This window comes from Anomalospiza imberbis, chromosome 12 (genome assembly GCF_031753505.1).
Source record: "Anomalospiza imberbis isolate Cuckoo-Finch-1a 21T00152 chromosome 12, ASM3175350v1, whole genome shotgun sequence".
Lineage (NCBI taxonomy): Eukaryota > Metazoa > Chordata > Aves > Passeriformes > Viduidae > Anomalospiza > Anomalospiza imberbis.
The window spans coordinates 4909111-4934156 of NC_089692.1; the positions used below are offsets into that span (position 1 = coordinate 4909111).

The following is a 25046-nucleotide window of genomic DNA, read 5'->3' on the forward strand; positions in this document are numbered from 1 at the left end:
GTTAAAACAGGTTGCTGCATATTTTATTTATTTCAAGTCAGTGGATTTGTAGCAAGGATAAGTTTAGACTTGTTTAGTTAAAATTGTTTTCTACTACTTTTTGCTCTTGTATTTCAAATACAGGTTTATTATAGCGTATTCTTTTCTAATACTTCCACAGGACACATTACAGCAAAAGCAATTTGTTTGGAAGATCATCGTGCACGAGTCAACACCTCCTTTTGTGGCCCAAGGACAAAGCCTTTAAGTGAAACAAAACTGTGCAACACAAATCCCTGCCCAGCCTAGTAAGTTCTCTGGGGTTTTGAGCCTGCTGGCTGTGCCCTGTGCCTGGCTGTGCCGTGGAGGGCATCCTCTTGGGGGGAATTGTTTTCCTGCTGGATGAACCCCTGGTGCTCTCTGAACGGGAACCAGGAGTTGTTTAAGATGCTCTGCCCAAGCCTCCCAGTGGAGTTTTGGGTCTGGTGCCTAAAGCAAGGGCTCCTGAGGGCTCTGTGCCTCTGCTGGGGTGACAAATCCAGTTTTCTCAGGGGCTCCTTCTGCCACCTTTCCTCATCTTGAATCACTAAGCCCATTTCCTGAGTAAAGTGCTGTGTGGAAGCTTGGCCCCATGACTCACATTCCACATATTAGATTAGGTTAAAAGAGCCTTGTGAAGTGTAATTAGTGATTTTTGGACAAAATGCCCCACAAAGTATTGTGATGCCGCGAAGAGGACCATCTGAACCAAATGAGCTGTCAGCAAAGCTCCTGGTGCCCACAAAAATATATATGAAGGCATTGCCTTTGTGAACAATCTTATTTTCTAAAAGATACAAGAAAGGCGAGATGCAAAGGAAGACATTGACATATAGATAAGCACTTAGAACCCAGCTGGTCTAAATCAATTTAAAAACCAAGGGAGTTAACACTGATTTATAGTAGCTGAAGTAGGGGTCCTTTGAAAAAAAAAAAAAAAAAAAAAAAAAAAACAACAAAAAAAAAACGTTCTGTGCTTGTATAATTAAACACAGTATTATGTGGCTTAGGATAAAAATGGATAGATTAAAGGACATAGTGGACATCTTTCTTCCTCAGGTTATTTCACTTTTGGATTCCTGACTTTGCAACTTCAGCATTATTTTAATTTTATATTAAAGATCAGAAGAGCTGTATTATGTTGGACTAGACATTTCAGCCTCCAGAACAGGAGATTTTCTAAAGGAATATGTTGAAAAAAATTAAGAGTCTTTTATTCAGTGGGAAGTAAATACACTTGAAGGTGCATTGAAGCAGAAGAAATGGAGGAAGGGTCCAGACCTGGCGTCATCTGCTGGTTTTACTCTGGGGTGATAAAAGCAACAGTAAAAGCAGTTGGCTAAGCCTGCTCCCATAGTTCATAAAATATCCCATTTAATGATGTTTAATAGGAAGCATTCCTCATCCTCCCCAGTCCAGGAGAGGATGGTGGGGCAAAGCAAAAAGATGCATATGTTCTGTAGTGACTTTGGTTTTACTTAAAAATCCATACTTTGCAGTATGTTGAACATACTGAAAAATAGTCCAGCAATAGTTTGGAATTTCCTGCAGATTTAAAGAGTACAGCAGAGTACACCAAACCCAAATACCAAATTACACACTATGACCACAAAACAATGGAGATAAGGTTTAAATAATGATACCTTGTGACATGAGAGCCCCATGTTACTGCTTCAGCAGTTTCTTTAGATTGCGTTTAGCCACATGATTTTCCCAATACCAATTTTAAGTAATCTTTGTAGCCAAACATAATGTTTTCATGTGCAGCTTATCTTCTGCCAGGACTATTTTTATCTAATGAACACAGAAATGTATTGTCTGTGATGTCTGCAGGAGTCTGCCTAAGCTCTTTCTGCTTACCTTTGTTTTGATGTGGCATCATTATGCTACAAAGCTCCACCCAAATCAGGTTTACTTATACTGACCACACACAAAATTTCTATCTCTGATAACCTGAGATCCTCATGTATTTTGAACATCTACTGATATATATTTACCGTGAAAATGCTTAATATTCATTTTGACACACAGTGCAATGTTTTCGTACTGAAATCGCAGCTATTCTATGATTTTCTACTTTAAAACAAAATTAATGAGTTGAACCATAGAACGAGTACAAAAAGAAAACATGTAAAAGCCCCAAGCACCTCTAGGGAAAAATTGTTCAACTCACTAATTAATTATTCTTAAAATCCTTAGGATATATTAATGCATGGAGGATCTACAAGTAGGACCATGCCTTAAATTAACAGGTTGCCATTCATGTGAGTGAAACTGTGCCAGGATATCTCTGCTGAGGAATCTGCCCAGAAACTCACAGCATGTAATATTTCCCATAAACCCAAGACTGCCAACAGAAAAAAAAAACAAAAGAAAAAAATAGGATTAATAAATACCGTGGAGGAAACAAAAGAATGTTTAATAGCCAGCAAAGAAAGCAAACCCAAATACACCAGGCAGAACAGGCAGGGGAAAGAGGTGACAGATGAGATACAAGTGCGTCAGTTTGGGGACATAAAAGAGGCTCCAGACTTGTAAAGGTCAGTGAAGAATAATTTCTGCATAAGAACAAAGGCTGATTAGTCTGAGTGGGACCAAACTACTGTCCCACACAGAAAGGCACCAGCACTGCACACTGCTGTTGTTGGATTTCAGAGCTGCCAAATCTGGTCATAATTATTTAGTTATTTGAACTAATGAAAGATACTCTTGGATCACAGCCCAGATAATCTTGGAAAATGGAAGTTTACTAGAGGACATTAAAGTAGGTTTACTGCCCTCTCCTCTGTGAAGAGGGGGGCTTTCCGAGCAGTTATGGTGAATAAATTCTTAAAATGAACACTTTCGGTCACTCCACCAATGGCCATTGTCAGAAACATCAAGGCAAACTAATTAGAAGTTGTAAAATGGATTGAAACTCTTTTCACATAAGTTTGTAGTTCAATGGCCCAAATATTTATAAATCAGACAAAAATGAAACTTCTGATGTGTTCTGGAATTACATAATGACTGACTTTTCACATTAATATTTCTTTGTCCTTAAATTAGTGCCTTTTACATTTCTCACTACTTTTGGCAGTTCCTGAAGTTGCTAGATACTGAGAGCTGGGATTTCTTCTATTCCCAAAGACATTTTTCAAAAATAAGCTTTTTATGATTTTTTTACAATTAAAATTAGCTTTGTTTTCAGGCAGCTGTGAATAGACAGGCAAATGGGACACCGTGCGTCTTTCACACAGGACGAAGAAAGCTTTCTTGTCACTAAAACCTTATGTAAGCAGTTATTCCAGTGGTCACACGATTGATGCTGTGAGAAACTGTGGAAGTAGGATCGGCCAAGTGGTCAGATGTGAGACAAGAACCTTTTCCATGACAAAAATTACTAAAAATTTGTCAAACTGTTTAAAAATCTTCAGTTTCATTTCAGTGCTGGGTCTTTGAATAAGAGTTCTCAGTGAGTAATCATTTAGTCATTCATAATTTCTTCTGCTTTTTCACTTCTGTTTTCCTATCTGGCTGTGATTATGGCCTTATATTGGAAGCCTTCAAGGACAAAGACACTTGGTTGCATGTTTGCAAAGTGTCCCACAATGCCTGGGGACCCACTCAGAGCTTCAAGAATAGAAATAGTGAGCAGCCCTGGCATGTCAAAACTGAACTTAGCCCAAGCAATTGGCAATAACCCCTCAGACTTTGTGTCACTCGAGGGACATGACGTGTAAACTGCAGCGTCCCTGTGCCTGAGCACACATTGCCCAACAGCTTGTGCTGGTTAAATTGCCTCTGTTTTATTTAGATTCTGCATCAACTGTCTGCCAGATTTATTAGTCTGAGGATATGTAAATCATTGAGTTAGAGAATCATAAAGTCACAGTGTGCTTTGGGTCAGAAGGGACCTCAAAGCCCATCCAGTGCCACCCCAGCCATGGCAGGGACACCTTCCACTGCCCCAGGCTGCTCCAAGCCCCAGTGACCAACCTGGCCTTGGGCACTGCCAGGGATCCAGGGGCAGCCCCAGCTGCTCTGGTGTGCCTCCCCCACCCTCACAGGGAACAATTTCTTCCCTTATATCTAATCTAAACCTGCCCTCCTTCAGCTTAAAGCCATTCCCTCTTTTCCTTGTGCATTCCCTTGTGAAAAGTGCCCCTCCAGCTCTCTTCCAGGCTTCCCTCAGGTACCGGAGGGATGCACTGAGACCACCCTGGAGCCTTCGATTTTCCAGGCTGAACAGCCCCAACTCTCAGCCTTTCAGAGCCTTTTCATTTCCTCAGGATGTCAGTGACAGGACTCCTTCTTTTAGCAAGCAAGTTCTTTTTTTTATGAATACCAGTAGGGCCAGTAGGGTTTGACAGAAATGCCAATATTTGTCACCCTGTGTGAGTAGAGTGTTATCTCAGCACAAATGCGGTCAGTACGTACTTGGCTAAATTCTATCTAATTCTATCTTCTAAATACTCCACCTGCCTCGATAGCAGCATCTCTTTCAGTCCCTGAGGAATTCCAGGTGAGATTCATAGGCAAGCTGTTTCTAGTGGATAAAAGCTATAAACAAACAATATTTGTTTTTCTAGTTGAGTGACTTATATTTCATCCCTAGCAGAAAGTTCCATGCTTTGAAAATAGATCATGTAACTGCAGCTTTTTGATTGCTTGAACAGATACCAGTACTCCAGGAGATAGGCTGAGCAGGATCTCTGGATAATTCACATTTGATAGGTGGCTGTTTTTATTGATTTTCTACAGCTAATTGCACTCCTGTGCTTCTAACACACGTTTCCTCCTTTAAGCTGGTCAGCAGGTGAATGGAGCACATGCAGCAAGTCTTGTGGAGGGGGACAGCAAAGTCGTCTCATTCAGTGTGTCCAGAAAAGGGCTTTCCAAAGAGAGGAGGTGGTGGCCCATTCCCTGTGTCCTGTCAGCACCCCAGCACAGGTGCAAGTGTGCAGTAGTCAGGACTGCCCACCCGAATGGAGCCCTGGCCCGTGGTCTCAGGTAATTTGGAGAAAAACTTACATTTTTGTCTGCTGGCATAATGAAAATACTGCAAAAAAATCTCCCTGAAAAGAACAGAGCAAACTTTGTGAAGATCAGTGTTTTTTCTTGAAGATAATCTGTAAACCATGTTTGTATAAAGATGTAAATGAAATGTGCATTGTAACCAGCCTTCAGAAGAGCTGGCACATGAGGGCTTGCCAGAAGTGGGCACGTGGTGCTCTTTTAGGTACATACAAACAGATGGATAATTCTTTCTGGATTCATAATTTAAGGCTCTATGACCAGCAACCCCCTATGAGATTACTTCCCAAGGAGTATTGACTTCTCTTAGAGAGGGCAGGCAGTCAAGGAATGAAGAAATATTTGGGGTTAGAGTTGCATATTAATGCACATGTGTATATGGATTGTGGATTGATAAATTTGTGATTTACACATTCACTACTCACGTCTGTGCTTTTGCCTTTGTTAGAGTAACTCTCCTGCAAGCAGTGCTGCTGCAGCTATTGCCATGAGGGCAAATTCCTTTGTGCACACACTGCTTTACACACCTGACACTGAAACACCTGAGCTAAAAACACACAAAACTCAGCTCTGCTCTGTGTTTCACTACTATTGATGCTGTTCATGTAAGGATAAATGAAGTATCCTTCAAATAAATCACTCATCTGGGTTTTAAGAGAGAGCTGACAGAACTCTTATAAAAGGATCTAAATTTTTTTTTTTTTTTTACATCTTCATTTAGTGAGATTGAAGATGGATTTCAATTAGCTGAAAAAGGTATTACTTATGTGTTCTGTTCTTGGTGCTGTTACTCTTTAGGTGTTCAAGAACATCTTGACCTCAGCACCCCCAGCTGAGCAGGAACTGCCTCTACAGGGAGTGCCCTGTAAAGCACCATAACAGATGAGTAATCATTCAGTAGTCCAGCACAACTCTCAAAAAAGAACTTTTTCTTCTAGTGTGTCTGAAGAAAACCTGAGTGTGGCAGAAGATTATATAAACCAGATTTTCAAATGCATTCACACTTACAAACTTCCTTTCTTCTAAGGCAGATAAATAAATAAATAAGACAATTACAAAAAAATCTGTTTTCCTCCTCTTTAAGAGGTGTAAAATTCAAGTTGCGATTTTCAAATAAGGCCATAACAATTAAGTTCATCAGTCCTGCTGAAATATAGGAAACAAGTTAGTAAAGGTTTGTACAAGTATTGTACAAGTTAATAAAGGTTTTAAGATTCAGCTGAAAACTGCTTTATTGCAGACATAAAGGTGTTAAGAGGAAAAAAAATGTAAAATCACAGAATCACAGAATTATTTAGGTTGGAAGGGACCTTAAAACTTATCCAGTCCTGCCCCCTGCCATGGCAGGGACACTTTCCTCTGTCCCAGGCTGCTCCCAGCCCCAGTGTCCAGCCTTGCCTTGGGCACTGCCAGGGATCCAGGGGCAGCCCCAGCTGCTCTGGGCACCCTGTGCCAGGGCCTGCACACCCTAAGAGGGAGGAATTTCTTCCTAACATCTAATCTAAACCCAGCCTTTCTGCACAAATCAGTGTTGTTTTAAATGAAAAGATCATTTTGTTTGGGGAAGGATTAAACCCACCGATTTTCAGCCATGCAGATATTTCTGTTACAGCCTCAGCACAACGGTCCTTTCATGAAATCTTTTAAAGACATTTGTAATTTGATACACGGAGTGATTCTGCCTTGGAACATGCCCCATAATTATTAGTAGAAAGAACAGTTAGAAGAGGATGCAAGAAGGTAGGAAGCTGGCAGCATTATTTCAGGGCTTTGCTTCATTTCCTCACAAATGGCTCATTCAGGCATTTTGTTGTACATAAGGCAGTGCAAACCACAGCATGCCTGTTCCACTGAACCATGGCTCAGCAATGCTTATTTATTCTGGTGACTCGTCCTAAGCTGCAGCTGGCAACTAAAATATCTCCTTAACCATTGTCTGTATCAGATTCTGTCTCCTGTGGTGGAGGAGTTATGTATCAATTCCCTGGGCTGTTTCCTCTGCCTCGATCTCATCCCTCTAGGCCAAGGTGAGGACAAAATGACAAATAGCTGAGAGCATCTTGCCATGGAAGATTCTGTGGTGGGAGCTTAGGACCAGCTTTCAACTATGCTGAGCAGGGAAAAAGCATTTTGCTCACAAGTCCAACTTACCTCATCCACAGAAAAGAGATATTACTTGTCTGTTCTACATGGGGGCTGAGAGAGTTCACAGCTTACATTTAAGAAAGTACTTAGAACAATGTTTTAGAAATGACACACAGATGTTACTGTTACTTATTTACCAATAGGATTTCATGTTTACTTATATCACAATGGCAGCTGTACAGCACATTAGCCATGCTTTCTGTGCTCTGCTGGAAAATGCAAATTGTGCCAATTTTTATTTCCTCCAGTTCAAAGAAGTGTTTCTTTCCATCACAGTGCTCCAAGACTTGTGGGAGAGGTATTAAGAAACGAGATGTCTACTGCAAGAGTCCTGGTTCTCCCAAGGTGAAAATCTTGCCTGAAAGCATGTGCAGCACAGACCCTAAGCCTGAGTCCCAGCAGACTTGTGTGCTCGGACGCTGTCCCAAAAATGACCGGCTCCAGTGGGTGATTTCTTCCTGGAGTGAGGTAAAGTGGTGCAGTTTCATGGCTCGCTGCCTGCCCTGGCTGCTCTTGGCAATGGTGGCTCAGGGACACACACAAACCATGGGGAGGAAAGACAGCTGAGCTGTGGTTTGAAAATGAGGTATTCTAGGTGAGAAGCTGTAAACCCCAGATGTAGATGGATGTACCCCAATGTCTTTGTTAATCACTGACTGGAGTTCATATTTCAGTTTACACTTTACGGAGCATGGGCTTTGTGGGATTAGTTCTGTGATGCTTTTATAATGCACAGTTTGGGGTGTCTGACACATCACACCTTCCCCTTTATCTGCATGTGTTTGTGAGGCTGCAGAAGCTGTGCTTTGCCTCTGCAGTGCTCAGCCTCCTGCGGGCCTGGCCTGCGACAGCGAGAGCTCAAATGCGGCGAGAAGAGCATCCACGGGAAATTGGTCACCTTCCCTCAGAGGAGATGCAGGAACATCAAGAAACCAAACACCAACCTGGAGGAAGCTTGTAACAAGGGTGCCTGTCCATCGCAGATGTTGTATAACATGGTGTCTGGCTGGTATTCCTCGCCCTGGCAGCAGGTAGGAATGGGAAATCAGAGGTGGCACGGCACGGAGGAGCTGCCTCCAGTGCTAACAGGCCCCTGCACGGAGCCATTCCCTAAGGAGGACCACACCACTCAGCCACTGAGATGGGATGCAGCTGGTCCACATCCATCATGAGCTGTGGTGCAGCTCAGTGCTTTGTCCTGAAACTGAAGAATGTCACTTAAAAATGTTACTCATGCTTGAGAATCACTACATTCCACACCCATTTTCCAACACTTTCTTCTCAGTCTTCTTCAAAGTGCATTGTGGTTGAACTACTGCATATCTCTATGCACAGTGTATTTGAGCATCTGCACAGATTGCCTGGAATTCCCTAAATACTATGATTAATTGTGGGATCAGTCTGTATTTGTTTCTACATTCTTGCAAACAAGCTTCTGTATTTCTGGAACTTATCTACTTTATGAGTCATATATCAATGAGACACGCACCCATTTAATGATATTTACATGAAACAATGTATGCCTGACAATTGCAATCAGATGAAAACGATCACATTTATCTTAAAGACAACTTTTCATGAAGCACATACAAGTAAAAGGCTTATTAATTTTAAAATACTTCACAGCTTTTCCTGCAAACCCATAGTGGTTTTCCCCAGATACTGCCATAATTAGAGTTCTGATGGGAGTTTTATCTGTGTTCAGGCAGCAGGGTTGGGCCCAGAGGCTTAGAGATCAAAAGAAATCCATGCAGACAATCAGAAACAGGTTTCTAAAATGTTCAGTTTCTGTCTTGATGCCTAAGTAAGGAACCAGATTTGCAGTTGAGTCCTTAAATAACCACAAGACACACACGTCTTTGAAAAGTTGGTCCTGATGGGGCTGGGTGGACAGCAGCACACCTGATCCTGACCTCTCCTGCTTTGAAAGTTTCATCCAAGGCTCTTCAAAGCTCCCCCTTTGGTTTTCAGGGGCTCTCAGAGTCTCTGCAATGAAAGCCAAGGTGTTGTTTTCCCTCTGCTCAGTGCACGGTGACCTGCGGCGGGGGAGTGCAGACCCGGAGCGTGCAGTGCCTGCGCCAGGGCAGGCCAGCTGCTGGCTGCCTGCCCCAGCAGAAACCAGCTGTCCTGAGAGCCTGCAACACCAGCTTCTGTCCAGTCCCCGTGAAAAGAGGTAAAATTCAGCTCAAGATGCTGCAGCAGGCTTGTTGCTTAGAGTTCTGTACCCAGCAAACATCACCTTTTCGCTACACCACTGATCTGGCCTGTTCCTTCATAGAAGGTTTTTTCCAAAACTTCCAGATTTACTGGAAGTTTATCAAATTTACTCTGATATTAACAGCATCTCTTCTTCACCTAGTGAGCCCTCTTAAAGCAGACTTGGGAGTACCACTGGCACTGGAGATTTTATAAACAGGCATATGTTAAAAGAAGTATGTGAAAAAGTCATGCTGTTTGGTTCTGAACTGCACCTTTATTACTCTCTTGTTGAAAAACACAAGCATTCTATGCTGGTACTGCTTTTGATGAATAATAGCAACTTTGGAACTAAACAATAAGAATTTGCCATATATTTTTAGTCTCCTAGACTTCACCTGGCTCCTGGGATTCCAAAATTGCTTTACCTAGAATGTCCTTCTCACTGCTTCTGACCAGTGCATGACATGCAGTCAGGGAACATGAAATTAGGGTCTCTCTCCACTTTCATGTCTACTCTATCTCTCCACCTCTTCAGTGTGACAAGGGAGGGGGGAACAAGAGGTTTTGTACTGCATGGAATGAGGGAAGGGGAATTCTCTCAGAACCACCACAGACAAAGAGTGGTGCATTATCCTGTTCCAAAGAGATTTGCTTACAGGATGGTTACTATTTGTGACTCTTTCCTAACTGCATAAAAAATGCTCATGGAGGTCCACGTTTGTCCCCCATAATCTGGTTATCTAGGTATGCTTAAGCACTTTAAACTGTGACTTTCAAGATACTGCACATTAATTGACTTGTTACCTTTTTAAAACCGGGAGCTGAAAGCAACCTCTATAAAACCTAGACTGGACTGCCTGAGGAAGGTGGTAATGGAGCTGGGAGCAGAGGTCAAGCTCTGGCCCTGCATCTTGTAAACTGACATTAGCCAACCACCCCCATGTCTGCCCAATTCCTGGCATTCTCTGTGCACAAAACCCTTGTGAAACCCAGTGAGATCCTAACAGACCATTCTGCTGCATCAGCCCCAGACATGCAGGCTATCAGCCTCATCTATCAGGGGACCTGAATCCAAACAAGGATATGGAGATGAAATGGTCCTAAAAGGGATAAGTAAATAGTTCTGCTGTTTTTATCAGTAAATGTTCCTAACACTTCAAATTAACATTCCTAAAAGGTTCTGCTGTACTTTGGAGTTTCTGTATAACTTCCTTTTCTGTTAGGGTATAGCAAGGAGTTTTCTTTCACCCCTGTTTTCCCCTGCTATATTTCATGTCTGAAGTACTGTCTGTTATTAATTTTGGCCTTGGCTTGTTTCTCTCTCTCCTCACATCTGCAGGAGCCCTTTCCCCTTTATTATACCTGGGTCGTCAGGCTCTAGAGATCAATTATCTCCTCGCTGCTCTCTAACTTTCTGTCTAAAGCAGCAAAAGGAGAGGAAACCAGCTGGGCTGGAATCACATTGAAGCAAATCAGTCTCTATTATCAGCCATGCAGCTCCAGCTCAGTGATCACAGGCAAGAAATTAATGTTTCAGGGAGAGTTTGCACACTTTCCTAGACAAGCTGGGTCATTTCCATCCCTCTCTAGATGCAGTTACGGTCACCGTAACTCGTAGTAAATCCAGCTGCTTCAAATGAATGAAAATCTAAACAACTTATAAATACTTGGGCAAATAGAAATAAGGACCTGACTGCCTGATCACCATCCACTGAATTTTGTGGGACTCTTTGTGTTCCTTCCAGTAGTCCTTGGATTAAGTCCCAATTTCAGCCATACCTCTGCAATATTAGCATTGCCCTCTGATCTTCAAAGGGGACATACAGATTTATTAACGTGGCTTCCTTAGTGCTTATACTTTTTTTTTTTAAACATACTTTTTTTTTAAATTCACCCTTACGTGGCAGGAGACCTTCTTCCTGTCTTCATCAGAACAGCTTTCCTTCCTTGGTGTGGTGTGTGCTTTTCATCTCTTGTCTGCTTTGGGCCCTCCTAAATTCTGTCTGGTGGCAGCAGGTGAAGGAATGGAAGTCTGGTGCTGAACTCCCAGCTGGATCCCTCCTGACACTCCATGCAGAACAGAAAGGCAGTGCAGTGGAGTGGGAAGGCTGCAGTTCAGTCCTGAGCTCCCCAGCTCCTGTTCAAGAACAGTATTTTCTTTACCTACCATTAGAATTTAAAGACAAGCTCATGTTTTTAAAACCAGAGGAAAAATGGCATTTTAAAATAATAATTAATATTAAATTATTTTCTTTTTCACTCAAATAAATTTGAGCGTGATAAAGGCATAAAAAAATCACCTTTGCCATCATATAAAAGGGAATAAAAAAAGAGCAGTGGTGACTAAACCAAGGAAGTTGCCATAGGGAGATGGAGATGCCTCCTGGCCAATGGAACATGCAGAAGTTGTCTGTGCTCTGTGAGGGAGCATTTATGTGCTGTGACTCAGTAACTGATCTGAGAATGCAGACAGTGGTGGCTAGATTTTTGTTCAGTTGCCTTGTAAATTCCTTTTATTGACCATGTAAACAGTAGTTCTGAGAGCTGAACAAAATCTTTTACCCATGCTCACAGGAGATTTCAGTTTAGCTATAAATTTTGCTAAACCCCATTGAGTCTTACTGCTCTCTCAGACATGGTGAATTTGTTTATAAATCACCCATATGAATCATCACTCTCCTCCTTTAAAGAAACATAAAGCATCCACTGCAAAACTGGAGAGAGGAGCAGCTACGAGGTGTTTTTAAAGCAATGGAGCTGTGTGTATAAATCATATCTGTACATAAATTGAAGAGTAACAGGATTTTAATTGAAAAATATAATTTGACTGTATTTGTAATTAAAAGCTGGGCTTTTGAGAACTAACCATGGTTAGCAATTCTCTTCTCCCATTACAGTTAATTAAGATTTTGCCAACATGGCATATTCAAGGTCCTAAAAGCCTGACTCATGACACCTAACTGAAGTGTCTGAGAAAAGAGATTTCTGGGTTTCCTGCAGAGTAAAAGGGAGATAAAGAAGTGTCTCCAGAAAGTGCTGGAATGCAAGCACAGAGCAGAGCACTTTGTGCAGGGCCCAGGCATTCTGAGTTCCGTGAGGTCTGTGTGCAGCTGAACTTCACGTGATGATGGTGATGGCAACCAGCAACTGGCATCAAATATGGAGGAGGCTCATTTCTATGAGCTTTGGAGCAACATTTGTAATCAGAGATGTAAACATGGATGGCTTTTTTTTTTATCCTCCAATGTGGAACTTCCTGCTGTCATCCTGAGCTACAAACTGTGCTCCAAATTTTTTAATTCCTTCAGCTTTTGACCCCCCTATAATATTAGTTCTATCTCAATCAAGTTAACAAATCTCTTGGCAAAAATTTAATAGCTCTTAAAATAAAGCAAGAAACTATTATTTTTGAGATGAAAGCTCTTTCATGTTTCCTCTCCTTTGAATCGAGTTGCCCATCATGTTTTAAATATTACCAAAGGCATACAAGGGTGTGGGACTATTGCCCGATTTGCAGACTTCCTAAAACACAGTCTCACCATATTGCTTGGGTTTCTCTCCTTCAGATGATCCTTCTTGTGTGGATTTCTTCACTTGGTGTCATCTGGTGCCCCAGCATGGTGTCTGTAACCACAAATTTTATGGCAAGCAATGTTGTAAATCATGTACGAAGAAGAACTGATAGCAGTGTGTCATCTGAACCCTTCAGCAACAGGATTCTCTTCTTCAATTTTTGTTGGAATTATCTCTGCTTTGAGGCAAGACACGGTGCCACATAAACCACTGATGGAAGAGACATTTTTTTCGAAGGGAACATCTGAGGTACAGTAATTGTTGGATATATGTTGAAAAAGGAATGTTTCTTTTTTATTCTTTCTTAATTTGCTGACCTCACTAAAGCACAGGGTACTATGGATCACTTGAACACTGAAACTCGAGGGGAAGTTCTTCTTTCTTTAAAAGTGTCATTTTGCACTGTCACATGTTACATGGAAGAAATTAAGGCAAGGGAGCCTTTTCTGCCTGATTTACCAGAATGCAAAGCAGGAGAGCTTGGCAGCTGGAGGAGGAAGAAGCGTGGCAGCAGGACAGATCACACCATCAGAAGCGTGTCCTTTCCTATTTTTGTGACTGTTGTCCCAGGGTGAGGAAGCTGTTTGCTGCCCCAGAGGGACATCCATGGCTGAGGGCTGGAGAAGGCAGTGTCACACGTGTGGCCACCAGAAGTAAATAGTGCACTACAAAGATATTATGGTGCTTCTCTACCAGACTTGCTGCTGGAAAAGCAAGTTGTGCATCATTCTAATGTTTTTATAATTTTTGAAGAATTCATTTTCTGCTTTGTGTAGAAACTCAGAGGTGGTTAACTAGTAACTTGAAATGTATTCCTAGAAATATGCAGCATTAGAGTATTTGGACTTTTAATATTGCCGTGTTACAAGTAAAATAGAATTGCATATTTCAACTAACTCAAGGAACTCAGATTGATTGAGCTCAATGGTTATGTTTTCAATTTTCTAAGCTCATTAGATATGTAATTTTAAAATTTAAATTTGATATTTTTAAGTAGTTTTGTTTCAGAAGCTAGATTGTTTGAATGCCAAGATACTGAAGAATGTCTTCCTTCTAATCTCAAATCTCTCTGCAAATTTTGATTCATCCATTACCCAAAGGAAATAAGAATATTACAGTCCATTAATTCATGCTGAACTTCTCTAAACAATTATTTATTCACGTTACAAAAAAAAAAAAAACCATGAAAAAATAAGTGTATTATTCACTCTTACCAAATAAAAGTCAATTCTATTTTTACACAACCTCCTAATACTTGCATTTAGTTCAGAATCTACCAGCAAACAAAAGAATTGTAAAAATGCTGATATTTGTGGCCGTTCAGTATCGAGATGTTTGATGGCACCATGTATCAAATGGTGTCATTCAGAAGGTTTCTGCATTGAAAAAACCCCAACCTATTTGCCAAACCCATTCAGAGACAGAGCTCTGTCCTACTGTAATTTTCTGGGAGTGCCTATGAGGGACATATTTATCTAATTCCACCCAATCCCACAATTTGTTTGATGAATGTAGTTCAGTTTGAGTGTTTTTTTAAAGTATGGTTTCGGTGTAGGATTAGCCAGCTCAGCACTAATGCCAGACAGTGGTCACTTAAAATTAGCAGTTCCTTCTGAAACAATTTAAATTAAAAACATGCATTCTGTGTTACTTTAGGAAATGATTGGAAACATATCTCAACCTACACTGCTCTGTCTTGATATTGGACATTGTGTAATTATAACCTTTTTTCTAGGAAAACTACAAGGTTGTTTTTGTTTTGTTTTTATAATTGTTCTTTTTATTATTTGATGTAAAATAATTAATTTATTAATGCATAGCTTTTCCTTTATATTTCTTTGCTCACTTCCTTACATGAGAAATGAGGAAAGAAAATGGTAGTGTCACAAAGTACGAATTATGGTGTAAAAAAAGCAAAAACTATAAGTGTAATATTTAATTATTTTATAAGCTTTGTAATAAAATACTCTAACTGTTTCATTATATTTGGAATTGTAAAATTCATGAATAAAATACGGAGGTTATAAGTAAATATCAAGTGCTATAAGTGCTGTGTGCATTCCCTTGCATCTTTGTTGGTTATCCCATAAGGAGGTTATCCTGTTTTTCTGCTGCTGTGTAATTGGGAAATTGGGCCCGAAAAGGCAAAACGGAGCAAAAATCCACGGTTTAATTTGCATGACAACACAAGAGCTAAAATACACAACAATACCTGTGCAAGACAAACCTGAGCTGTAGCACCTCTCATCGAAGACAGTGGGAACTTGAGTATCCCAGAAGCAGCAGGATTTTTCCCTGTCTTTATCTGCAAGGTAGTATTCGAGATAAGGAGCCTCACTCAACACAGCAGGAGGTTTTACAGCCTCTCCCATCTGCCTGGGGATACTTGATTTTTCTAAAACTGGCTAAGAACTTTCCAAGGCAATCCCTAGGAGGGAGGGTATCATTTCACTGATCGTTTCAGATATATTCTCCATGATATATTTGTGCTTTTCCCTTCATTCAATCACTCAGTGCTCTCACAAGAGCCAGATATCCAGAGGGCTGTTGATAGAAATACTGAGATGCCTCTGACACACAGTACAATCCAGTAAGCAATAACAGATCAGTCTGCTCCTGAAGGACTCCCAGCAAGAGCTCTTTGGAATGGGATTTGGACTAGTGATTTAAATAATTAATATGCCCACACAGGAATTCAGACTATAAACTGCTTAGTGTTTGGGGCTAGAATTTTGGAATTCAAATGAACTGATGGTTGTCAGTGAATTACAGTGTTGGAGGGGGATGTTGAAAGAGGAAATATTGCATAAAGATGTGCTATTGTGTGCTTGGATCCCCCCCAAGTCCACAACTGTTTTATTGCTGAGCCCTTACAACGGTATTTGGTACACAAAGCTTGGCAGTTTTCTGGAAGAGTATTGCTGCAAGGCTCACTTTATAAAGCAGAATGGGGTCTTTTCACAAAGGAATAGCTCAATTTCCTGTGGTCAGATTTCATCACTCAGGTAAAGGATGCATCTGCCCAAAACTCAAACAGATATTTAATGAATAGGTTGATTGTGTAAATCAAACTCAACTCTCTCAGAGGCCCAGAAGACATGAAATGCTGGAGAGAGATGAATGTTTCACTGCATGTGGTTTTATGGTAACATGATCCATATCCCATATTTCCTTTATTTTTCAGCAAATCCTATTCAAAAGCATCAAGAAAATAAATTAACATTATTATTTCTATTGTAATTGAAGTGCAGCCTTACAGAGTCACTGGGATGCCATTGTGTTCAGGGCTGTGTGCACAGGTCAGGAGGGGCTCAGAGTCCTGAGTGTGCCACAAGAATCTAAGGGAAAGATCACATTATTAGGGAGCTCATGGTGATTAGGAGGAAAAGTGGTGCTGGTGTCTCACTGTCTGTGTGGACAGTGCAGGACATCTCCAAGGCAGCTCTGTGCAGGTGAGATCTGAAGGAACAATACTGAGGAACTTTATCCTGACACTGCTTTGAAATTAAAAATGAGGTGTGCTGAGTTCTAACCAAGATGGGACTGTCCCAAGAGGAGGGAAATCCATGCGGATCACTCACCTGCCAGTTACTGGGGACTGAGAAGTGAGGATCTGGCAAAGCAGTAAACCTCCTTCTCGTCAAAATAGTCCTGAAATAAGGAGATGCAGCTTCCAGGACTTGCTTTAAATTCCTCCCCAGGCACTACTGTACGAACAGCAGCCAAATCAAGCTGACCTCCCTGCCTGCTTCCTGCTCACTGGGCACCACCACTGTGGGTATACTTCATCCCCTGCTCTTCATGACAAATCCAGGTCCAAGCTGGGCTGGAATGTGTCCTTTGATGTAGATCACCCTCTGGAGTCCTTCCCCTTCCCACGAGCACAGTCTGTGGCAGAGGGGCAGTGGGACTGAGCTGATCCTCAGCCTGCAAAGGTTATTGACAGCATCTGCCTCACAGTGCCATGGGGAAGCCACAGCCCCTGCCTGCAGCACAGGGAATCAGAAAAACACTCTGGCCTTCCAGCAGCCAGCACACACCAGGCAGGGCTAAGGGAAGGGGAGCAAACATCTGCCAGCTGGGCTGAGCTAGAGACAAAATCTGAATTCCTCAATTCTCAATATGTAATAACATCAAATGCAGTTTTCCTTACGTTCCTTGAAGAAAAACTTCTATTATGGGGCCTATGCTTCAAGCTACTAAATATTTTATGTACTTTCTGTTCAATAATAAGAATTATTCAGTCATGAACAGAACCTGTTTTATAATTTCTGGATTCTGCCAATGGAGGCAGGAACCTTCAGCTAAATTCTAACTTCCAGGCTTACTTTGTAAGCATTAAATCAAGCTATACATGTCAGCCTCAACACTGCTGTGTGCCTACTGCAAATAATGACAGATCTTTAGTATCCCTTGGGCTGCCAAACATTAATTCATTATGTTCTGTTGTGATAATGTTCACTAATCCTTTCATAATAACATAGCAAAGCTGACAAAAAAGCCCACTCAAAAGGACTATAAATGGATTTTTATGGGAAATGTTTATTTGTGAAGCTCTATCTGTGGACACCAAATAGATTTTGGAGGAAAGCATACACAAGAATTTTGATTTTTGGGATCTTCTTTGGGACCTTCTCAAATCACCACATCTGAATTTTGTCTGTCTGATAAGGCAAACTGAAGGGATTCTCCCCACAGCAGGAATGCCCTACCTCTGCTTCTGCTGCTTCCATGGAAATAACAGTCCTCTACTGTCTGTTTAACTGTATAGCTCTCTCCATTGACATTTTAAGTGGATCAGAACATTTCAGTCTTAGAGAGATATTGCCTGTTAGCAAAAAGCTCATCAGCTCACGTTTTGTAAAAATAAACTACAGATGCCAAGTTGCCCAGAACTTCCATGAGTCTGGGCTTTGCTGCTGTGTGGGGGAAAATCAACCAACACAGACAATAACAGGCTGTAAACACGGCTCTCTCCCATTAAATACAGGATATACTTCTTCAAACTATATTATTTCCCACAACTTTACTTGGAGGGGTTTGGTGTCCACTTCCAAACTACCAGTTGCAAACCCAAAATTGTGTATACACAAACTGGAACATCTCATTGAAAAGCATCCAGCTATTGACTGAGGCTGTCAGGCGGTCTAAGTGACCATGTCACACAAACCTGAGCTGGCCTCGTGTCCCGTGGCCACTTAACAGCTAATGCTGACTTTTTATTTTGTTGTTTCTCAGTTGCAATGGAACTTTTAATGAAAATCACGAGCTTGGTATCAGGTTATTGTTCAGGTAAAATCAAGTGTCAGATTAGCCTGCTAATCTCCAGCTCCAGCAGAGCTGTGTGACATTTGGCACATGGACTGGGGAGCAGAGCAGTGCAGCTCCCACAGGCTGGTTCAAGCACTGAGCTCTGTAAGACATGCTGTACATCTGTCCCACTCATCAGCCATTCCATTTGCTCCTTAGCACAGTGACTCTACCCTAGAACTTGCACATCGTTGGGAATCCTGCCCAGCTTCACCACTCTTCTACAAAAGAGTAAGGCAGAGTAAGGTAACAGTAAGGTAGTGGAATGAATAGTAAGGCCGAGCTAAAGCACCTGTGCCTTCATGCCTCAGTGCAGGCTGGGTGAGAGCACCGGGGAAAAACCTTCATCTGAAGATACAGAAGTCCACAGAACTGCTATCCCTGCCCTCTGTCAGTGAGCAGCCACTGCCCCGTGTCCTCTCACTCCAGGCCCTTGTCCAAGGTTCCAGCTCTCTTGGAGCCCTCTGGGTACTGGAAAGCCTCAACAGGGTCACCCCAGAGAGATTCTGGGTATTGGTGCACGTACTTTAACCTCTGCTAGAATCTCCTGTGAAACTGAATCTTTGACCTGCTGTATTGACTCTGCTGTAGGGTCACAGATGGTGTTTTTGCAAGTTCTTCACTTGTGCTGAGGAAGGGAAAGGAGAATTGGAACAGAAGAGTGTATCCTATTTAGATTCATTCTTTATTCGACACCTGTGACATAGCAGCCTGCTGTGGTCAGAGACTGGATTTACTAAAACCAGTGATCCCTTTCAGCGTTTAACCACCACTCTCTAGATCACTATATCCAATATCCCCTTTGGTTAAATGGTTCATTTTATTTGGGGCAGGAACAACTCACACCTCATGCCTGTATAAGGGCAAGTGCTGTGGGTCTTGGTGTTAATGTGTCATTGTCCTGCTGACAGCCCTGATCTGCTGAGAGATTGTGACTTAGAGGGAGACTAAAACTCTTCTTTTAGTTCAGAGATTCCTCTAATCAGGCCAGTTTTAGAAAATGCTATTCAAACTCATCCACATAGATATATATACAAGATATATTGTATACTCACAGACTGTTTATCTAGATCTTGTTCTATATGGAACAAAATTAAGGTGGAAAAAACACCCAGACTATTCTTTATGTGCTATGTCTTCTTATCAGGAAACAGCCTGACTGAAGTAGTTCCCCAGCTTCCTAGACTGTACAATCCCACTTTGCCCAACAAGAGAGTGCTGCAAGAACTGGGTTGTTCTTGGTGCTGGCTTTTGTAAATGCTCTTCCCTGAACTTCTCATTAACCTTCTGAACCTCATGCCTACTAGATGGATCCCAGCCAGCATCCTCCACTACCAAAGGACTTTTTGAAAGGAGGGTTTACACCTCAGGTTCCAAATTGATTTACTGTGGCACACTAACTACATAGAAGAGGAAGGCAAACAGTGGATTTGCCTTTTTAAAAACAGCAGTTGATTAAAACATGAAGTACCAATAATGTGAGAATCATACTGTCCTGAAACCTTCAGACATTTTGGCACATAGCTCTGTCTCTCTCGGACAATTGCATCCCCTTTTTCACTGCTTCCCTCCTCCTGTTCCAGAGCTCCCCCCTGAAGCCATTGGGGGGTTGGGAGCAGAGTGAGTTGTGAAGTGTCCTGGGATAATCCACTTTGACAGGGAACTGCGCTGATTAAAAGTTATGGCTTTGGAACAGCAAAGCTCCCACTGCTGTCCATGTAAAAGTTGCTGCTTTCTACTTAAACCTTAACCGTCAGATCTAATCAAGAGAAAATAAGGACCTTTTTATGAATTCCATGAGAAAAATTCCCCTCAGGTGTAGGTTGCACGGTTTGATCAGCTCCAGTATCATGTTTAGCATTTCATATTAATCCGGTCAACTCTGAGCCAAGAATTTAACTTTCAAACTTGCCTGATGGCCAGGCAAAAACATTTTGTCAATTTGTTATTATTTCAGCTAAATCTGAAATATGCAAATTAAGATTTATGGCAAATGAGGGCTTAAAACTATGCATTTATCTCCACGTGGAAAAGGTATCGTGTAGCTGCAAGGTGCCAAAAAATACCAGAGCTGGGCAGAGAACAAGCAAATTACAACTCCCAGAAGGCACTGGAGAGCTGTACATCAGCATTTGGTGCCCTGATCACAGGAAACAAACTATTTCACAGTCTGAGTTTTCTGGAAGATATGGAGTTGACCAAGCCCTCAGACTAAGTATCTCATGTCACCATTTCCAACTGAAAACTGTTAAAGTGTCAGGTAAATCTGGGGTTTTCAATAAGGCTGAACTAAAAGAACAATTATTGTTTCATGGAATGTAAGTATCCTGTTGAAAACACAGTGATGGGAAAAAACTGATTAAGTACAGATAACATTTATATTCCTTTCTTTACTCCCATCCTCTCCCTCATTTCTCCATGCATAAGCAATTAAGATCATTCCCATGTGCCAATTCAGCTTTGCTGCAATCCCAGTAAGGCAACTGCCAATTCCCTGCCTCCTCTTCCTGGGGTAGTCCAGAGGAGCACAAACCATGCAAGTCAGATCCAGAGGTGCTCTGGAGAGATGCATTCGTTGCTGTGTGGTCTAATTCCCTGCTCTAAATTCTGTGGAACTGAAGACAATAGGATGACACATGGACTGGAGATAGATCCGTGCATACTTTCCTTCACAAGTCAGGGTTTCCAATGAAAAGCATTGGAAAACTGAGATACATTCCCAAAGTTCAGCTCAGCCTGAGCCTTGGGGTCCAATTTTCATCCTAATCAGAAATAATTTCCCTTAAGTTAAAGGATTCATAACCGCATAGCATTAGTGAACACAGGCCAGACTCAAGCCACATCTGGCAACAAGGGCTTGAACATGAAGAATGTTCAGTGAACGGCACAGATCTTTTCTCAGTCTGTACCCTCACACGCAAACCAGAATTTCCAGATTCTGGAAGCTGATTTTACTCACTGCTCTAGTTTATTGGAAGAAAAAAGCAGCCTTCATTATGCACCTTATTCCCTATTTTTACCTAACTCCTAGAAATACCTCATAGAATTTTAAAAATTGTGAGGAACTCATTCAAGCAAAGCTTGAACTCGATTGATAAAAATACATAATTCTGCCTTGGAGAACAAAACTGGTTTAACCAAAGGGATCTGGTGCCCAGGGCGTGCAGGGCTGGGTTTCTTGAGCCCTGCCCTGGCAGTGGCAGCCAGTGCCTGCCGTGGCTGGGGAGAGGGAGCTCTCCAGTGCCCGAGTGGGCAATGCAGCAAGAGCAGAGCAGGACACAGCCCATCCGTGTTCTTAGACAGCCACCTAGTGAGTTTAGCGAGGGATCAACAGCTCCAAGGAAATCCCGTGAATTCTCACAGAGGCTGGAGTTACTCTACAAATACAGCGCTAAAACAGTGCTAAAACATTGCCGAAACTTTGCCATGAGTGCAGAGGGGCTTTGTCTCAGTCAGGGCAGTAGCAGAGCAGAAGGGTGCTTCAGTTACTGAGCTGTGAGACAAGATTTATCATCCCTCTGTGCTTCTTGAAGGTAATGTTTGGGGGAGAGTTCAAGTATTGAAAAACATGTCTGAGGTTTAAGTGAATTTCAGAATTTTTTTCAGGAACAAGTATATGTGTATGGTTTTATTTACATACAAACATATATATATATATACACCTCACCTTTTTCTTACATATCTATTCTAAATCAAAACATTTCTGTTGACTGAAAACAGGACATGATGGACATCATGCAATACAAAAAAAAGGGGCAAAGTCTGGAGGGATAGAGAGATTAATAGAATTATTAATGTTGGAGAAGATTTCTAAGAACACCAAATCCTTCTGTCAGCTCAGCACCATCACCACGTTCACCATTAAACCATGTCATCAAGTGCTGTGTCCACAAGTTTTTGAACCCTTCCAGGGATGGTGACTCCAGCAGTGTCCCTGGGGATTGGCACAGAGAGCCTGCTTCATTGCTGGTGTGTGTTGGGCCATTTCTGCTACGCCAAATTGGTCTGTGGAAGTGAAATTAGCAGGAAGTCTTTTGAGAAAGAAAAGAGAACTTGTGAGCTCAGTTCACCTCAAAACCAGCACTTGCATTTGCTACTTGTGTGTGCTGAATTCCAGCTCTACGAAAAAAAAAAAAAAAAAAAAAAAAAAAAAAAAAAAAAAAAAAAAAAAAAGGAGAGGAAAAAGCCATCAACCATAAGGACCTACAGAAAAAACATTCAGGTATGAGTTTTGGAGTTTGCTTGTCCAAAGTTACCCCAGGGAGATGTCTGGCAAAGCTACACACTTACTGTCTCATGTTCTGGGCATTCACAGAGCCACAACATGCAAATGTATCCTTGTGCTAGAAGGACACAGAATGTGTGGAATTATAATGAAGCAGCCAGAGTCAGCACCTCATCAGTCCAGTGGTTACCTATTAACCACTGTTCGCTAAATTGCCTTTTGCTATGAAGTTTCCAGATGGTCTCTAGTTATAAATGGGATCACTGAAAGGATTTTTTTTTAAATAATCTGAAACAAAAAATTAAGATACTAGTGGAAAACCTTGTCAAAATTGTGGTTCTCCAAAGTTCCATCCAGTTTCAATATGCCATCAGTTGGGTGTAAGGGGGTGAGTAGGTCATAGAAGAAACAAACCCTGATGATGATACTCTGTTTGGAATGCTGTAGAATTTCTACTTAGGAATTAATTGCCTCCCCAAACTCTACCAAAACGGAGAAGTGCCTGGGCTGCAAATCATGTCAGTCCTGATCCACTGCTGTAGACTTGGCCATACAATTTCTTTGTTCTTATGGACTTGCAGTGTTTGTAATCCCCAAGTCTAACAATGCAATAACATATTATAAATAGCCATAAATATGTTTTTAATTCCTCTTAGAAACATCAGCTCTACATGCCTAAATAAATATCCTTGACACACATAAAAATAATTGCAAGGAAAAGAAACCTCTCTCATGAGGATTTTAATTAGGTCTCACTCAAAATCTTCCTCAGCTCACATGGCTCAGCTCTCAACAAAACACTCAGTCACACTGAGGTGCCATGCTCCGCTTCCCCCTTCTCCCTTTCACACTGCTTGCTGCTCCTGTGTCCCAGTTTCTCCCTCTTCCTTAAGAATTTGCTGTCCTCCAGCCCTCAGAGCTCTGGTTCTGAATGCCCCAGACATGTGGGGCTGGGCCATTTACTGATTTCTTACTTTCCATACCCCAGAGAGCTGCTCTATACATATGGTGTGATACTGTGTAGAAGCTGCACATATGTACAGATGTTCCACACCAAATCCGTGGAGGAGCAAAAACAGTACTGATTTATTAATTCCAGAGGAGACTTTCGGCCCCTTTACCCTCCCACAGCCAGCAGCAGGTGTGCTCTTAGCCCAGCAAGTGGGGTGTGAACTCAGATCTCTCTGCCTTCCTTGGTGGGCAAGAGGGGCTAAATCCTGATGGCAGCTCAGCAGAGCCTGAGAGCATTCCCAGAGGGAAGGTGGGTTCACCCCAGCTGCAGAGATCCTGACAAATTCAGGCTGCTGCCTCCTAAAACCTCCTCTTCCTCTCTTCTGCACCCAGGGAGGGATTTGCTGCCACGGTGTTCTGTGACAGTGCCCAAACAAGAGACAGGCACTTTTCAGTGTCTCACTTAAAGCTCAGGTATTTAAGGTGTTGGCACTACAAAATTAGGGCATCTCTAAAGCACAGTCCTCCACCTCCCCATTTCCCAGCCACAGATATGAATAATTTACAGTAAAATTATTACTCCTTGAGAATTGAAATTATATGGACACCCAGTTTGCTGTTAGGAGTTATTTACAAATACTAGAATTATTTAATCCACTTCAGCATAACAGATATTGGTTGTCATAGTTAGCAAAGTCCTGCAGTTCTTTCTTGTGGGAGTCCTCCTTTCCTGACCCTGAGCATTTTTAAGCATGGGCTCTTGATTTGATATTTTTTATGTGTGTGCTATGGGTTTAAACAGCATTAAGTGTCACAAGCCTCAATCTGGCCCTGAATGGCTTGTGTTCACTGCAGTGTTTTATCTGACATCTCAAGGGGTCATTCAAGATCTTGCAATGACTTTTGAATGTTTTTTTGTTTGTTGGATGGTTCCTAAATGCCAGATCAGGGAGTCTGGTAATTTGTAAATTAAGTATGAAGCTCCAGCTGTTGGACAGACTTACAACACAGCCCATAAACTTTCTGAAATATCTCCACTGCAGTGTCATCCTTCTCTTGCACCTGAGGTCGCCCAAAAGTGTCTCCCACATGGCCACTGCTTCCCAGCACTTCCCTACTGCTGGAATTCAGCACTTGCAGGTGCTGCCTGTGACATTTGGGCCTGAACTTCTGCCAGTCACTTCCACAGCCTCTGAGGCTTCCAGCTCAGTGCTGGAAGTTCTCTTCCCCCATGCTGGGTTTTTTGCTTATTTTTTATCTTATTTCCAGTACAGCAAGGAATTTTATCCAGCAGTCTGCATCCAGCTATTGTTTAAATACACACAAGGTGCTGTGGTTTGTGTTTATTTTATTAAGTTTTATGGTAAATGGTATGTTCTGTTGTCCCCCATGTTTTCCCCAAGTTAGTTTCTCCCCAGGTTGTGCCCTCCCTTCCAACTGTCCCTCTAGGTGTCCCTTCCCCTTGTTCCAAACCCTTCCCTGCCTATCAAGTCAACCCCATCCCCTCTTCCCTGCCTGTAAAGGCAACCGTGCCCCTTGTTCTGGGAAGTTCCCTGTCATTCGTTCCCTGAACCAATCCCTGACTGAGCCTTCTCTCCTCCCCCCACCA

At 41.9% G+C, this 25046-nt stretch overlaps 2 protein-coding genes across 3 annotated transcripts in view; one reads left to right on the forward strand and one right to left on the reverse strand.

Annotated features, from left to right (window-relative positions):
- ADAMTS18 (ADAM metallopeptidase with thrombospondin type 1 motif 18) overlaps positions 1 to 14989 on the forward strand; it is a 79176-nt gene extending 64187 nt beyond the window's left edge. For both annotated transcript variants that reach the window (XM_068202532.1, XM_068202531.1), the window contains exons 18-23: positions 161 to 287; positions 4806 to 5010; positions 7456 to 7647; positions 7998 to 8210; positions 9205 to 9352; positions 12945 to 14989. In XM_068202532.1, coding sequence (XP_068058633.1) covers positions 161 to 287; positions 4806 to 5010; positions 7456 to 7647; positions 7998 to 8210; positions 9205 to 9352; positions 12945 to 13060 — 1001 coding nt within the window. In that variant the 3' untranslated portion in view covers positions 13061 to 14989. The remainder of the gene's footprint in view (positions 1 to 160; positions 288 to 4805; positions 5011 to 7455; positions 7648 to 7997; positions 8211 to 9204; positions 9353 to 12944) is intronic.
- The window catches only part of PDCD5 (programmed cell death 5), a 279491-nt gene continuing 265745 nt past the window's right edge, over positions 11301 to 25046 (reverse strand). The window contains exon 6 of the mRNA XM_068202550.1: positions 11301 to 11315. The gene's annotated coding sequence lies outside the window, so the exon portion shown is untranslated. The remainder of the gene's footprint in view (positions 11316 to 25046) is intronic.